Source organism: Chelon labrosus (assembly GCF_963514085.1).
Source record: "Chelon labrosus genome assembly, chromosome: 1".
Lineage (NCBI taxonomy): Eukaryota > Metazoa > Chordata > Actinopteri > Mugiliformes > Mugilidae > Chelon > Chelon labrosus.
In genome coordinates this window covers 23,822,581-23,840,253 of record NC_140337.1, presented here as the reverse complement: position 1 = coordinate 23,840,253, position 17,673 = coordinate 23,822,581, and the positions used below count along the sequence as shown (strand labels likewise).

General features: G+C 44.2%; 1 protein-coding gene across 1 annotated transcript in view; it reads right to left on the bottom strand.

Annotated features, from left to right (window-relative positions):
* Nucleotides 1-14,880: 14,880 nt before the first annotated feature.
* mllt3 (MLLT3 super elongation complex subunit) overlaps nt 14,881-17,673 on the bottom strand; it is a 47,467-nt gene continuing 44,674 nt past the window's right edge. The window contains exon 14 of the mRNA XM_084546817.1: nt 14,881-15,910. Within this exon, the coding sequence (XP_084402943.1) occupies nt 15,779-15,910 (132 nt within the window). The 3' untranslated portion in view covers nt 14,881-15,778. The remainder of the gene's footprint in view (nt 15,911-17,673) is intronic.

The window sequence follows — 17,673 nt, the reverse complement described above, 5'->3', positions numbered from 1 at the left end:
ACGAAGGAAACTCTTCGGTTGTGACACAATCTTGGCTCGCACGCAGCACCAGCGCTGCCCTCGCCGGCTTGTCCGGTCTAATCAGACACGAAGGAGAGGCAGAGGTCTTTAACCGGACAAATGAGACCCGGTGTTACCTGGGTGCGCTGCTCATTCTTCTCCAGCGAGGAGGAAATAATCAGAGGAATGATTAGTGAAATGATCACATATGTGGCGTCAGAAAAATTCACAAGTTGGGTTGTATTTAATGCCCCAGTGATCACCTTTACCTACATTTTTTGACCATTTATCAATGTAGATCTACTTGGCTAGGGACTGGCTACGTTTTCATCCAAAACACAAGTGAAGGAGTACAAAACAAACAACCAAAACTAAGTGAGAGTTAAAGCGGAACTACTGTTTTTTTACAACCTGGACCTTATTTCTGGCATAAAATACGATCGTTTCCTCACCCATATAACTTTGGTGTCATTTGTAGTCGTTCGGGAGATATTTAGATCTGCGTATATCCATATAGTGGGAGTGAATGGGGCACCGAAACACAGCCTCTAAATAACGCATTATCTGCCGCGAAACTCGTTCATTTCACCAATATTTTGTTATGATACGCTAGTGCTATTCCCTGTTGAGTCCAGAGTTACCTGTTATCTGTTCGCGGACGTGCAGTGGTTTGTTGTTCTTTGGCCAGCTGTTCCTCTCTCTGCCTCCACATCCTCCTTTCAACGAGCTCCTCATCCGTATACTCTGGCTCAAAGCGGTAAGGACGTCCATCATAAAAAAAGTCGTCGTCCACAACCTCAGAATTGGAAAAATATTCAGCCATGTTTCAAAAAAACTAGCAGTAGCAAGTTACAGGTAAACAAGCCGACCATCGCGGGCTCAGAGATGACATCATCCAGGTCAGAGGTTAGTAGGTCAATCTACAGACCCCAGATGATGATAACAGGTAACTCCAGACTCAACAGGGAATAGCACTAGCGTATCATAACAAAATATTGGTGAAATGAATGAGTTTCATGGCAGATAATGTGTTATTTAGAGGCTGCGTTTTGGTGCCCCATTCACTCCCACTATATGGATATACACGGCGCTCCACTGGATCTAAATATCTTCCAAACGACTCCAAATGACACCAAAGTTATATGGGTGAGTAAACGATTGTATTTTAAGCCAGAAATAAGGTCCAGCTTGTAAAAAAACGGTAATTCCCCTTTAAGGCTACAAAACATCCCGCAACTCATGCAACACATTGCCAATAACTGTATTCCGCTGGCACACCCGATTTCTAAGTAAAATCCTCTCATATGATTGAGCCAACGTGGGCACAAACCAATAACCGACTAGTCATTGATCACGTGACAATAACAACATGGACGCCTCCGAGAAGACAGGTGAAGAGTCCAGTGGTCACGTGACAATAACAACATGGACGCCTCCGAGAAGACAGGTGAAGAGTCCAGTGGGTCGGAAATACTTCACTAAAGATGAAGCCCAAACTACCGTGATATATCAGTCCTGAAATACAACTAAAGTACTACTGCAATGCATCTGAAAAGACATGCGCTAACGCTAGCAGAGGAGCAGTCCAAATCCTCTGGACAGCAGTCAGTTGACGACTTCACCAAATGTCCTAAAGTAACAGAGAGAAGGAGGCTGAACACCAACTAGTTACTTGAGATCAGGCTTCAGAGAAATAGTCAGCTCCACCATCCCATCTAACAATACGCTGTGGAGTACTATTAAATGCTATTAATGGTGCTGAGGTGCTGCCTGTTTTTTATACAAGCTATACATAACTGCAGCTCACAGTATGTAGCACATGAGCTGTCTGTTCTCAGCATATGTATTCAGGTCTAGTATGACAAGGAGTGGATTTTAGCCGGGGCAGGAGGAGGGTAGCCGGGTGGTGGGTATGGGTGGAGGGGGAACTTGGTTCTGCAGATGGAAGAAAGACAAAACTAGCAAAAGCTCAAGGGCAGACAAAAGGAGATTAACCGAGAATCTGAGCCTGCGATCTGGCAGCACGGCTGAGTCAAAGCCCAGTATTTAGTGTGTTCGTGTATCTCACATTGTTTCTGAATGCCACAAGAGTAAGGCGGGATGTGTTTCAGGTTAACGTCCAACATCCAACATGAGACAGATGTCCTCCATTTGATCCTCGAAACAGGGGAAGAGGATACAGGTTAGAGCTACCAATAGTGATGGGATACAAATGGTTTGGTTCCAAGGTTAAGTACTGGGACTGACACTTGTTTTTCCAATTTGAGGTTTGACTGCCGCGTTTTTGAGACAAGCGTCCAGCGAGCGTCCACAACGGTCGCCTCCTAGGAGACACCTTGAATCGTTCAGGCTCGATTCAAGACGAGGTCGTTGCCGCAAGATGATGGTTTCTGGTCTAATCCTGCGTTGATGTGGAGATGTTTTTCTAGAGATGTTACGTCCTCGCAGCAGCCGATGGTTAATTAATGGATTGGTAAATGGTCTTGTATCTACAGTATATAGCGCCTTTCTGCCTATTGGTACTCTAGGTGCTTTACAGCTCTACCCATTCATTCACACACCAGCGCCAAGCTCTGGGTTCGGCATGTGGTCTTCGTAGACAACCTTCTCTACATATACTGGACCGCTACCTTTGTGGCCCCTTCTTCAACTTGGGTATTTAAAAACCAAACGACTGTTGAAATAAAACATTTCGGTTGCGTTTTGAATCAGACGCAGTTCTCCTCAGATGTATTCGGTCGGGTCAGGCATGAAACTTTCAAAAGGCACAGTGTGCATGTTATAGGATGCAGAAAAAAGTAATCTAAATGTATAATTTTGAGAGGTTGCAGAATTGTGCCAAAAAACCATCTGGCGTCGGTCGACGGGTTCCTTCTTCTTTTATATCTCTGACTGTAATCAGGGCTTCGAAGCCGCGCTAGCGCCGATGTTTACAGTCAAGCAGCGGTCTTCTTCGCAGACATTTAATTCTGCATCTAACTCGTGATGACACGCTGTTATGAGTTCTGTAAAACCCAATAAATGCCGAATCCGTCCAGCGAGGCCAGATGTGCTAATGGCTTCCAGAGAGCACCGGAGAGACCGTCCAGCCTGAAGGTAGGTAGGTGCGCGCCGCCGCTGCTTCACTTCCTGCACTTTAATTAGAACCAAATGAAAAGAGCCTTCCCCTCTCAGCACCCCCCACGGCCCCCATCCTCCCTCCTCCTCCTCCTCCTCCTCCTCCTCAGTCTACTCTTAATTGACTTAATGGTTGAGTGGTGCCCTGCCTGGCTGGATGTGCCGTGGCGGCGGCGGTGGCGGTGGCAGTGGCGGGGGCGAGTCTCATTAGCACTTCGCCTTTCACCGGGCCCACAAAACAAATCATCAATAGCTCAGCGGACAAACGCGCTTGTTAAAGACTCCAGAGGTTAATTGTGGATCAGCTTGAGCGTCACAGTTTGAAGTTCACTGCCAGTTTTCTTTTCTTTTTTGACTTTTGAAAGAGGCTTTTTTTGATCAAGATCCCGATCCAGACCTGAACATGAGGTCTGAAAGGGGGTGAAAGGGTGTAGAATGGGCTAACAATTTACTTTCCTATCGTCTTCCAGGTCAAATTTGACCCGTTTTAAATGTTTCTCTATCACATCATTTGATATAAATGTGATCTACTGCCCATGGATTGCAAAAACGTGGACAATATGCAGTAATTAGTTGAGAAGAGGTTGCCTATAAATGATATTTTAGGGCTTTTTACCCTGGAGGACAAAAGTTGCGTGGTCGACGGGAAGACAATACTCGAGCTACTTGTGAATGACTTTTGTCCACATAGTTTCATCATGTCGTCATCGTGATGTCCCCGTAACCAACCTCGGTTTCTAACTTTTCAGCGGGGGAAGTCAGCCATACTCAGGATGCTGTGGGAATTTTTTTTTTATTTCTGGCGCCACTCCACCCGTAGCGAGGTACATGGAGAATTGTGGGAAGGTCAAAACTCCAGCAGCACTTGAAGTGCACGGAACAACTTTATCAGATTGACGCGTTCCGGCTCGTGGACTTCATCAGGGTCATTGAGAAACACACGGCAAAGGACATTTTAAACAATGAACGAAGAAAAACCAGTGGAAACAACCAAATCATGTAAATGCACATATGCGTCTAAGTCAATGGGACACCTGCAAGGTGGGCTTGGTCTGGAAATGACAAAGACCTCCAAACCTCATTTACTTGCACTACTAAAACTAAAAACATTAAAGAAAGGCGAATGGACTTGTAGAGTTTCTTGAAGATGTTTCATCCAAGGACTGATGGAGGAGCTGGGGTTTAAAGAGGAACATCATCAGAAACTCGTAAGTATCTCGGTCAGATACCTACCGTTCATTTGGGGAGACGTCCAAGAAGCTACTTGGATCTTCAAGAAACTCCAGTTGCCTTTCTTTAACGTGTTTTGGATGTATACCATGACCTGCATGACTGAGAACCTTCACAGACGTGAAAAAACATGAAGGAAATTATTAAGGAACATCCTCCAAAGTGACCCGCTCCTGCAGGAAACCTTCAGAAAACCATCCATGGACACATTCAAACGAGGACGTAACATAAGAGACAGTGTTGTCGAGGCGTGTTACGATGCAAAAGTCCCAACTGCAACCAAATCGAACTCAATACGGAGCATTAAATCTTTTAGGACTTGCCCCAATGGACAAACTGCATGAAATATTCTCGTCAACGTCCTCTCGAGCTCCCCCGATTCATATTCTCATATCCACCTTTTTGCCTCGTCATTCAGTTGCATGGCTGACAGGTTCTCGAAACAAACAAACAAACAAAAAAAAAACATACGGTTTTGGTAATGTCAGGTGGTGTGCCCAAGTCATGACTCACACACATGAAACAGCACTGTTCTTGGTTCTGAAACAGCAGTAGATAAACCAGCTGTTAAAATATTCTACTGGACCCCAAATGATGTTGGTATTTTTATGTATAGCTTACTCAGTGTTTCCCATACAATGTTAACACTATGGGGCTAATTTACGCCACCATGGTCACAAAACAAATCGTAAATATTTTTGCACGTCTCAAACTACGTCGTGCTTGCGTTATGTTTTTACTATTGGCCCCTCCCCAAAGCTGCCTCCCCCAAACCTCCCCACACCTGCTCTGAACTGAATTTCACCTGACGGAGAAAATGGCACCGACAACTCAGGTAGCATGAGAAGCTATTCATGTTGTTCGCTAACAAAAATTTACCGCCACTTTTTAAAAATCCGATGTTTGTGCTCTTGACTTTTAGACGTACAATTATTTAAAGAGAGCTAGGCAGAACCCGAATGAAACGACTGCAGACGTAGCGCTGACTAGCTAAAGTTTAGCTAACTTTTAGCTAGCTAGCAAAGTCAGATTGAAAGTCAACGGTTTACTGTAAATTGGGTTTTACGCTGATACTTTATTTAATCTTACATTAATTACATTACATTTACCAATAGTGCCACAGCCTTTTGTTTGGTATTAATGTAGATTAACTGCAAAGGCTGCAGCTAAATTTGTTGCTTAACCCAATATCCACGTTATTACGGTAATTTCAATACAGACTCATAAAAAAACCCCGCATGCTCTGATTCTATGTGCCTTATACTGTATAAATAGTTTTAAATAGTTATGAGCATCATAATTAGGGGCTCTTCTTAAGAAGTCGGGATCTCATGAAATTTTGTCGGAAACTCTGGCTTAGTACGTGGCAGATATAAAGCTGGGTTTGACGACACAGTTAGAGTGAAAATGTGGCGCCCTCGTTTCCCCCCCTCCGTCCCGCTTCCTTGTTCAAGTTCACACCCGGGTCCGCGCGGTGGCAGGTGGTTCAGAGCGGCTGAATAGGCCTCGGTCCAGACTCTCCCTCCTCAGCCATCACACATGGCTAACTTATCAGAACAGGCACAATGAAAGCGGCAGCGACACTCACCGCGCCTGTAATCTCTGTCAGGGATGAGACTTTGATTCGCAGACGCCTTTCAGCACATTTGTCGACATTTCTGCTCAGTTTTTTCCCCTCCTTTCCTGTTGGGTTCTGTGGCAGCTTGGCATTGTCTCTGCATATATGTGTGTGTGTGTGTGTGTGTGTGTGTGTGTGTGTGTTGCCTCGCACAGACGGGGTGGGCTGGCAGGGGTCACGGTTCACCGGCCCGCCTAGATCCATCAAGAGGAACAAAGCAGGGGGAGAAGGAGCAGTGCCAAGCCCCCTGAAATCAAAGACCAGGTTTGGGATTGGGATTCGCTCCAAAAGGCTGGACCCATTTTGGTGGTGTAGGGGGTCTCTGGAAGCCAGGAGGAGGAGGAGGAGGAGGAGGAGGAGGAGGTGGGGAGTTAAAATATAATCAAATCCACCACAGAGTCCGTGGACTAGGCCGACGGCTGAGGGGGAACTGGCTCCAGCCTCTGCGTGCAGCATCCCTTCCTCGTCCCTCCCCCTTTGAAGTCTACTTGCTTTTGTCCTTTACATAACTTGATCTGATTTTTTGAAAGGCTAATTTGTATGCATTTTGTGAGCAGGAGGGAGGCCAGAACCGCCCGCCACCCAGAATTCCTCGGGGGAGCTGACAGGAAGGTCAACACGATTGGCCGCTGGGAGGGAGGCAGGGAGGAAAAAGGGAGGGGTGGGGGGGTACACAAGCAAGCCAAATGCATACGATAAGTGTCTTTGAATTATTGCAGCTCTGTGCAAATTTGATGACAATGGCTGAGTGGTCAGGGGGCTGAAATCCCTTTGCAAACAGAAGCTGGATGCTTTGGTGGTCCTCATCTTGCTGTCAACTTCTCCACTGGAGGAGACGGCGATGAGCCGCAGAGGCGAGACCTCAAAGGAGCTGATTTACATACGTCGGACCCTCCGATTTCTGTAATTTCATACCTGATTTGAATGTTCTTCAAGTCATTGTTCACTGTCTTGCTCTTCTCCACACAGCAAGCATGTCTGATCTGAATTAAACTCCATGTTTTTTTGTTTTTTTTTGTGCCTAATATAAGTCAAGGCAAATGAAAACACATGTTTATCGTGAAGAATCTGTCTTACCCCTTAGAGTTTATTCAAGGAACAGGCAAACTAAAAAAAAAAACAGTTGGAAACCAGATCCGCCCTACAGTTGTCTCGCAGACGGGAGCACAAACTCATGCCACCCCGCGTTACTAGCCGATTTGTGAGAAGCTTATGTTTTAAAACGTCTAAGACTGACAGTTTCAAGGTTCAAGGTTGCTACTGACTCTTGGTAGCGCCCCTGATTCAGGTCATTCAGTTTGGAGCGCTCACCCAAACCAAAATTGGCCGCTGGCAGCTGACACGTTCTCAAAAATAAAAACACAAAAACGTACAGTTTTGGAAATTTCAGGTGGCGGACAATTAGTAGGAATATCTGCTTTTTCAGAATAAGGGCGAAACCCCAAACTTTAATGCATCTGGACCTAATAATAGTTTTTATAAATAACAACTTAACATGTGTGACCAAGTCACGACTCACACACATAGACCAGCGCTGTTCTTGGTTCTGAAACAGCAGTAGGACAGCAGCTGTTAAAATATTCTACTGGGCCCCAAATGATGTTGGCATTTATTGCATACGGATTATTTACACAGCTTACTCAGGGTTTCCCATGCAATGTTAACACTACGGCGGCCCACCATGGTCTATTTTACGCCGCCATGGTGTCATAACGAATCGGAAATATTTTTGCACGTCTCAAACAACGTCGCGCTTGCGTTGTTTTTCCCATAGCTCCTGAACTTTTGAACTGAATTTAACCTGACGGATAAAACTGCTCGGACAACTCACGTTGCATGGGAAGCCGTTTGTGTTGTTAGCTAATAAAAATTAGCTAATACATTACCGCCACTTTTTAAAACCCGATGTTTGTGCTCTTGACTTTTAGAGTGTGCACGATCTGTGCTGCTTTCTAAAGAGTCAAGATGCTCCACAGGTCTAACAACGGACTACGTGACGTTATCAATTGACTTCGATCGGCCAGTTGCGGTGGTTTGCTGCTTCAGTTTGTCGCTGGATGATCCGACATCTAACCTGAGGCGATCCTGTCGCACGTGGCCAGGCTTTTAGTGCCTGCGTTCACACCTGGCATTAACAAATGCGTCTCCAGATCCAATGAGTGTTTGTGCTCTGTATGCAAATAAATACCGTCATCATTTGCCAGCCCAGTACAATATTTTAACAGCTGCTGTCTCTACTGCTGTTTCAGAACCAAGAACGGCGCTGTTCTATCTGTGTGAATCACGACTTGGGCGCACACGTTTATAAAAAATAAATAATAATAATAATAATAATTCCGTTCAGATGCACTAAAGTTTGGGGGTTTTACCTCTAAAAAAAGTGCCTTAATATTTAGTTTCCAAATTCTAGGTTGTATCTAGAACTTGAGATTGGATCTGAAGACACGTTTGTTAATGCCAGGTGTGAACCCAGGCACTAAAACCTGGTCAATTGCGATAGGATTGCTCAGGTTAGATGTTGGATCATCCAGCGACAAACTGCAACAACAAACTACCACAACTGGCCACTAGGAAGTCAAATGATAATGTCACGTAGTCCATAATGTCTTGGGAAGAGTAAACTGACATTGGTTTCGTTTCAAATCAGCATGATCCCAAATTAGCCCACATTTTGTTCACCTGTCCAATTAAAAACACAAAACCGCACAATTTGGAGGGAATCCACCTAATCTGGCAGCATTGAGCGTGTTGCTAGCTACGTCTTGCTAGCTTACAGAGTGCCAGAGAACCATGGTTACAAAGACTTTCAAGATGGTTACTAAAAATGTAAAGATGCACTCAACTGGAAAACTTGAGCGCCACTTTTTCTACATATTGAAAGCGTTAGCTGGATCTTGCTAACAGACAATGTTTTCCTTTCATCGCACGCCTCCGATCTCTAAAGAGCTTTTTTAACACCTCAACCCGACAGCCGAAGCTCAAGGTCTCCGATAAACTTCTGGATGTTTAAGACACAACTAAATATTAAGGTGCTTTTTTAGAGGGCAATTTTTCAAATAGTAATGTCTTAAGATGACGCGTCCATCATGTTACCCTGGCAACTACACCTGCTCCTGGTCGTAGAAGGCGTTTTTTGGTCTGAGCGGCGCACAGAGGTGAGACGAGGGAGGAAGGGAAGACTTTTCATCAACCTTGAGCTTTAATGACTTCCTCGAGGTGCTTTTTGACTGCCGTCCAGAGGCTCGGCGGGGGTGGGTGGTTTGGGGGGGTGGGGTGGTCGGGCTTTCTCCCCGGCCTTGGCCTCGTGCCAGGGTGACAATCAACGTCTCTGTGTCTCTTCTGTGGGAGATTATTTCGAAGGTCTCCCCCCTTTTTATTGGAGGAAATGGTATTTGGAAGCTCAAACAGGATGTCCTGCTGGTTTGCCTGGACTCTGAACCACCACCCCCCTCCCTCCCTCCAACGCCCCACCACAGCCACTGGCTCCATTATTCCCCTACACCACCCCCTTCCTCTTCCTCAGCTCCATTCTCTGAGGGAAATAGCTTAAATTAATCCTGGAATCTAAGCGGCCACTTTTGCTTTTCTGGTCTCCGTTTTGGAATGGGAGTGAAATCATCCACAAACTTTTCCGGCTTGTGCTAATGCCTTCAGTAGGTCCGCGGGAGACGGTGCCATTTGAACAAATTATTACAGTATGGCGGCATTAATGGCGCAATTAGTTTCACTATCCCGGGACACAATGCGACTGCAGTTTATGGAACAGAACATGCCGTCCGGACGGGCTAAAACAACAGTTCTGAGTTGGCAAAATGGATCTTTTAAAACCTGCAAAATGCTTCTTGAACGGTTTAAATGTTGTAAAACCAGAGAGTGATCACAGAGCTTACTATTCTCCAAATGCAGAGGATATAAACGGAAATAGCTAGTGACATTGGTACGGATTTAAAAGTGTTGGTTAGAAAATGATACTTTCAGCCAATCTATGCAAACTACAAGACTTTAAAGCAAACCTGTGCAACGAGGCACCCTTTGGATTACCGTAATTATTTCATTATTTGTACTAGTGGTAAAATTCCAACAGTTTCCGGAAGCTAAGACGTTGCACTTTACAGTCATTACGGTAATTTCTATTGCGCCTCTTCTCAAGGGGCTACAAGGAGTAATGCGGCGAAGGTAAACCTAGGTTCTACGGTACCTACGTAGACCCTTAAGGCTGTTATATACTCTGCGAGAAGAAAGAAGTTTGTTCTCGTTTGGGAGTTCTTGCAGCTTGTTCTTGACACATCAGAATGTTTCTCTCGGGCAGAACGTTTTTCTCGTGTGGTGTCCGGCGACTGTTCTGTGATTGGTCAGAAATTAGAAGTGGGCCGTGGTTAACGCAGAAAGCGGAAATGCTAGCGGCCACTTTGTGAGCTTTCAGAGAGTGCACGCCGTCAAAAAGACTGGCCGACGTCCGAAAAATAATAAGAAAAGCGCCTCTCGTTTTCCATCTCCCACATCTCCCACAATGCTTAGCGCGTGTGAGGTGTGCTGCAGTGGGAGGGGCCTATGAGGACTTCCCCGGAGTTCCCACACTTCACGTGAAGCATAAAATGAACTCGCCAGAGCAGATTTTGTTCTTGTTCTCGCAGCCCAAAGAGCAAGAACAAATTTTTTCGTGGTCCACTTGGTGCCTGCTTTGGTATTTCCGGCTGCTTCTCCATCTTCCGCAATTTACGAATTGATTGTTTTAGATCAATAAAGATGGAACACATTCGAGCAAAAGTTAACTGAGGAGGCTCAGAGATACAAACATTTGTACGACTTGTCTTTTTCTGCGAAAGTTTCAGTCGCCTTTGTTGAAAGTGTTTGGGTGGCGTTTTTACAGAGCGAGCCAAAGAGTGCACAAGTAGAAATGGCTCGCACCGGCGTAGGCTACGTACGTAGGTTACAGCGTTTATGTCCCGTAGAGGTATAAACTGCGCCTAAAGCTCACGCAGGCACATTGGGCAGCTTAGGGGTCCTTTGGGGTGGGACATATGAGCCCTGAAGAGTCGCCAACAGCAGTTAGCCGCATTTCCAACTATTTTTAGGAAACACAAGTACAACTTATGCACACCTGGAAGCTGCTTTGTGTGTCCAGATACTGAAAGTCCCAGGTATTTTGGGAAAAATGGGCAAAGGCACTTACTCGCGGGACATTTTCTGAGCTTTTTATAGTCGAAATAAGCAAAAGGAAAAGTCCACAGGGTCGGCATTATCGAAGTTGGCCCGGGGCGCTGAACAGACTAGAACCTCCTCCGACGCGACTTTGTGCAAAGAAAGGAGCTCTGCACCGAAATAGACTGGAACAGCACATATTTGCACGGCGCCTAAATATAGGAGAACACCAGCGAGCACCTAACCGACTCCTCCACACTGGCATTACTTTAACATTTATCATCCTCCAGCCAGTCAGTCAGTCAGTCAGTCAGCAAGCAAGCAGGAACAGGTTGTTCCAGTGCAGGCCTGGTAAGATGCATGACATGGAGGCTTGATGAAAGCATGCAAGATTCTTCCTCTGCTTAAAAAAAAAAAACGCAAAACCCAAACACCCACAATAAATGGGGGAACTGGACAACTTCCAAGTTCTCTTTCTTTCTTTCTATCAGACCACCCACTTAGACTGACATAAAAAGAACATACACAGCACGGTTCTTGAGGACGGAGAGCAACGATTTGACTCCACAATCCCAACAATTTACCCAGATACCGACTTTATAACCCCGTAAAATTACGGCGGGTTTGTGGATTTAGATTTAAATTCATGATTTGACAATGAAAACATTTCATCTTTTTTATTTTGTTTTTGTCAACGTGAGGATCTCCTGTTCCTGCTGTGGAGGAAGCACAGAGCAGCACCGTGTGTTTTCGATTAGGCAGCACTTATTTCTGCACTCGGGTTTCATTTCAGCCGGACAGCTGGGGGGGGGGGGGCGATGTGTCAGTAAATAATGTGTTATTTTAAAGTGTCAGTGTTTATCAGAGACTATTGAGAATGAATTGGACTGGAGAACAAAGGGAGCTCTGATATAACAACTCAGAGTGAGCCCCTAATAAAGTACTATGCAGGATTTAGTGTCTCCAAGAGGAGTTTTGTGAAGTACAATTTAAAAAACGACAAGATTAGAAACGGAAAGAATAACTGCGTGCTAACATCAGCACCTATTTAAACACCTAGCGGTTTAGCTAGCTACATGTCAGCAATCTTTCCCCGTAGATTAATTTACTCAGTCGTAATCCTGTTTGGTTTCTTTGTGGCGTTTCTTGCTTTTACTTCCTGACATTTGATTGGTTCCTCCTTGTAGTTCCGCCCTCATTTCCTTTCACCTGCGTCTCTTCACCCCTCCACCCATGTGTCCATATAATCCTACCTTTACCTTTGTCCCTTTATCCCTGTGCCTTTTGCTTTTATTAAACTAATTTTGTTTCCTCAAATTTATCCCCAAATTTACCCCCAAAAGTCTCTCAAATATTGAAAAGCATTGGTCAGTTTACAGTACGACTTATGTTGAAATTTGAGCGCGGGCACAACGTGGCCACATGGTTACAGCCACTTCCTGAAAAGTGGTCTAGATTCTAGACCAGCTGTCAATCATCAAAATGTACACCACTCTATTGTGGGATCAGGTAACTAATCAAAAACAAACTAATTAGGCGAGGTTTAAGAACTATACCGCAACTAACCACTAGGGGGCGATCAAACTTTGTTTAACACCTGTTAAAGCTAAACTAAACTAAACGGTCCAGAGGGTCCAATCGGACTTGTTGGATCAATTTTGAAAGCGCAAAAAAATCACATAGACGATATTAACTGTAATTTGTCAATAAAAAAAAAAAAAGCTGTCATGGGGCGAGAGGCGAGGAACACCTTGGACAGGACATCTCTTACAGCTGTAGCTATTAAAGAAACTGCTATTCGTAATTTGTCCACTAGGGGTCGACCGAATTTAGTTATAGTAGCGGACATAAGACCCAGAACTAATTGACACTCTCTGATCGATGGTTTGTATTTGTTATCTTTGGCTGAAATGGTTGTTGTCAAAAAAAATATAATAATAACAGGGATCAACACGAGCCACTGCATGTTTAATATTAATGCAACCGTCAGCTATAAATCTAAAAAGACAGAAAGTGGCCGAATCCGCGCGCCACAACAAACAATAAAAAATAAATAGCTCATCCACCAGCAGCTCATCTGTACGTCATACAGAATATTTATTGAATGTCCTCAAAATTACACAAGAAACCATAAGACAAAGCAGAGGGTAAGAAAAAAAAAACCTTTTAAGGTAATTTGGAATTTCAGACCGGTAAACGTGTCCCTCTGAGACAAATTTAACCAGGCTACCTCCTCTCCCTCATCATCGGATTGGAAAATTAATGCTGAGCTTTGATCAAACTCCCACAAAATAAATAAAAGTTTTCATTTTTTAAATTTTCTTACACCCCTAACCCAACCCATTTATTCACTGTTTTGCCCTAACATGTCCTCACACTGCCTCTTTGTGGTTTCTGACATGATTGAAGGGGAACTGCTGTTTTTTTTTTTTTTTTTTTTTTTTTAACAACCTGGACCTTATTTCTGGCATAAAAATACGACCGTTTAGTCACCCATATAACTTTGTCATTTTGTGTCGTTCGCATGATATTTAGATCTGCGTATATCCATATAGTGGGAGTGAATGGGGCACCGAAACATAGCTTCTAAATAACACATTATCTGCCACGAAACTCGTTCATTTCACCAATATTTTGTTATGATACACTAGTGCTATTCCCAGTTGAGTCTGGAGTTACCCGTTATCATCATCCGGGGTCTGTGGATTGACCTACTAACCTCTGAACTGGATGATGTCATCTCTGGCTTGTTTACCTCCAATTTGCTACTGCTAGTTTTTTGCAACACGGCTGAATATTTTTCCGATTCTGAGGTTGTGGACGACGACTTTGTTTATGATGGATGTCCTTAACGTTTTGAGCCAGAGTATACGGATGAGGAGCTCGTTGAAAGGAGGCAGAGAGAGGAACAGCTGACCAAAGAACAACAAACCGCTGCAAATCCGCGAATAGATAACAGGTAACTCTGGACTCAACGGGGAATAGCACTAGCGTATCATAACAAAATATTGGTGAAATGAACGAGTTTCATGGCAGATAATGCGTTATTTAGAGGCTGCATTTCGGTGCCCCATTCACTCCCACTATATGGATATACGCGTATTTTATGAAATAAGAAATAAGGTCCAGGTTGTAAAAAAAGGTAATTCCCCTTCAAGAGAGATTCTTCTTCTTCTTGCCCGTTCCTACAACTTCATTTACCCCCCCAATGGGAAAGAGAATAATTTCCTGTTTAGTTATATTCAGTAGACAAACAATATCCTGAATCTGTTAACTATGCTTTTGGCATGTTTTCCCATATTAGCCCCACACGACAAAGCTTTCTTCAAGTGGTAGCCAATTAGCAGGTCCTGCTGCAGCACATTAAGCCTTGTTTTGGTAAAAAAAAATATTAATTCATTTATTTTTGTTGTGAGACCTGTTGTGAAGTGTGCTCTGCTCAGTCCAGCAGCCACAAATGACTGTATGCACCCCTTGAAAATGAAATAAAACCAAATAAACTGGGAATAAAATAAACTGCCAGATCCCGTCTTTTGAAGGATTCTTTTAAGAGCTGCTTCTTTAAAAGAGGGCACAGCTGAAATGTGGCTGAAAGTCTAGATTTTTTAAAACTGATCCGTTTTTGCAGAAAACGATGAATCACGTAACGATTTTGTTTTAAATTCTACCACCGGGGGGCGCCAAAGTGTGGAATTGTGCAATTTCTCCCACGCAGAATCGTTAGAAATAAACAAAAAATTGTCAGAAATAAAAAATAGAGTGACACAACCGTACTAAAAGTGAGGCTGCTATTATTTTGGAAGGTTTCCATCCGTCAGTACGGGCTACCTCGCTAGCCAGCTGTGTGGGGGCATGACGGCGCACGGTAGCTATCCTCAGGACCAGGCAAATCCATTTATTTTTTTATTTTCTTCAACATAATTCATACGGAGCTGATTTGAATTTCCACAAACACTCACACAGCGTAGCAGTGCCTCTGCTAGGCTGCTGCAGAAACCTCTTTTTTATTTATTTTCTGCTGGAACCAAACAGACGGGAGAAGGAATCGCAGCGCCGTCATCCCGACGCCAGTTTTTTTTTTTTTTTTTGTTCCCAGTGAACCTACTCCGTCTCATCTTTGATTTCTGTCCTCATCAGTGTCAGTAAGCCGTCACACGGATGTGAAGTGCTTCAACAAAGTCTCATTTTCTCTTTTACTATTTCAAATACACACACACACGCACACACACACGCACACACACACACACACACCTGCAAATTAAATTCAATAAATAAGACTTACAATGTTGTAAGGCAATGTTGACCATGCATTTGTCACAACGAACAACAAATCAAGAAACGTACATGGTAACAAAATGCACATTCATTAAGAGCAACACAGTCGCCGCTCTTCACTATTTATTTTTTTTTCGTTTGCTTGTTTTCTTAAATCAAGTTTTCAAGGCTTTCCGGGTGATCTCCTGATCGACAGGGCTCATCCCCCTAACGACACCTGGCACTGGTTTCTGCAGCGGGGAGACCCGGTCCGACCACAGTAGGCTGGACGCGCAGCGACTGGACCCGGACGCAGCGAAGGCGTTTTGAATTGCATCCAAAGTTGGAGTTTAATTCAAAGAAGAAAAAAAAAAGTCGTAGCGGAGGCAGAGATCCAGCAGCCAGCTGCTCAGTGCTTCAGGACAGCCCAGAGGTTTCCAGGTAACTCTGGAGCTTCCTGACCGTACTTCTGTCCAAGGAGCAAAGGTCGAAGTCAAAAGTAGTGTTTGTTATGTGAAAATGTCCAGTTTCTTCAATGAGGTTTACAATCTGGAAGACAGAAAGTACAAAGGGGTTAGCGCGACTCCAGGATGCAAACCGACCGCTAGGGGTTGTACAGACTAGTCGACTAGTCGCCGATCACCTGACAACAACAACATGGACACCTCTTAGACGACAGGTGAGGAGTCCAGTGGGTCGGAAATACTTTACTAAAGACGAAGTCCGTGATACTGTGACATGTCAGTCTTGAAATACAGCAAAAGTACTACTGCAATGCATCTGAAAAGGCTAACGCTAACGCTAGCAGAGGAACGGTCCAAATCCTCTGGACAGCAGTCAGTTAACAACTTCACCAAACACGAGAAGGAGACTGAACATCAAGAATTTATCAAAGTTATTAGACTTTTAGCCGCAGTATACGGAAAAGGCTATTGACGGTGCTGAGGTGCTGCCTGTTTTTATACAGGCTATACATCTCTTTCTACTGGGTTTTTATTGGTGATATTGTGCAACCCGTAGTGAAGACATATCCAAGTTACATCTGACCAAATTATTTATAGTTTCACTTCAACTCCAACTCTTCATTTAAACCATTTCTTCGGTGTTTACTTGGTTTCTTGATTCCTTTTATTTCAATATCTACAACACAGACATCTCAAAAGCTAAGATTAAGCTGTTTTTTCCTCTTGCCCAGGTGTTAGTCTCACCAACACAACACGTTTCCATCTTTAACTCGGCACAGATCTGGAAAACGTTCGACCCAAACTGATCATTTACAAAGCCTCTGTAGCTCAGGCGTCCTCTCTCTCTCTCATTCCACCACGGCGTCCTGTTCTCTTTCGTCGCTGTTCAGGATTCAACTTGGGGAAAAGCGGCTACCAAAATTTATGCTTTGTTCCGGTGTCTGAAGACGACCATCTGCTTTACAGTTGCGTGCACGAGCCAATACGCGGTCCCCGCCAGTTTGCAGGATAGGCTGCGACTTAATCATTTCCATCTCTAGTAACAGGAAGTGGAGCCACCGGTTGAACTCGGCTAGATTAGCCTGATTACTGTGCGAGTAAAAGCTCCGTACGGGCGACGCCGCTTGGATGGGATTTCGTCTTTCCTCAGAGAGGTTTTCGTTAAGGGGAGCGAGACAGAACTTGGCAGCCGCTGCCGGGAAGATCCATTAATGCCGTCACTTGATAGGCCTCGGGAATATAAGCGAGAAACGTGTAATCTCTTAGGCGGAGGGAGGTTAACCAAATAATTCATTGCTTCCAGATGAAGCCACAGATTACAGAGGATCTGTGACACATCACAGCTTCTTTCCTAATCCAAGGTTACAGTGTTCTAGTGCTGACATCAGTGAAAACTGTGGGAACCCACCAAGGATATCTTTATTTTTTCTCCCTCATCTTCAGCTTGGCACTTCACTGCAAGTTTGATCTGAACTACATTCAGCGTTTTCTTACTGGCAGTATAATTTGATCCTTCTACATCGAACACAGTCTGGACATTATACTCCCTGAAGGAAATCCCAAAACAACGTAAAATTTTTACGAGCAGCTCCTGCAAAGATCATTTTCGGTCATGTCATTCCCTACCTCAGCTGTTTTTTGCACATTAAATACTCGTGTATTCTCTATCCGTTGCACTATACAACAATTTGAAATCTGTCCTGCACCTCATTGTCCCATCTGCACTAGTGTCCATCAACAAGCTGCTGCCACATTGCACCACCACCAGTCGTACATAGATTTATTTTGTATCTATACGGCTTAGTTTAAGTTGAGAATAGAGAGAAATGACAACAAAGATCTTAAAAT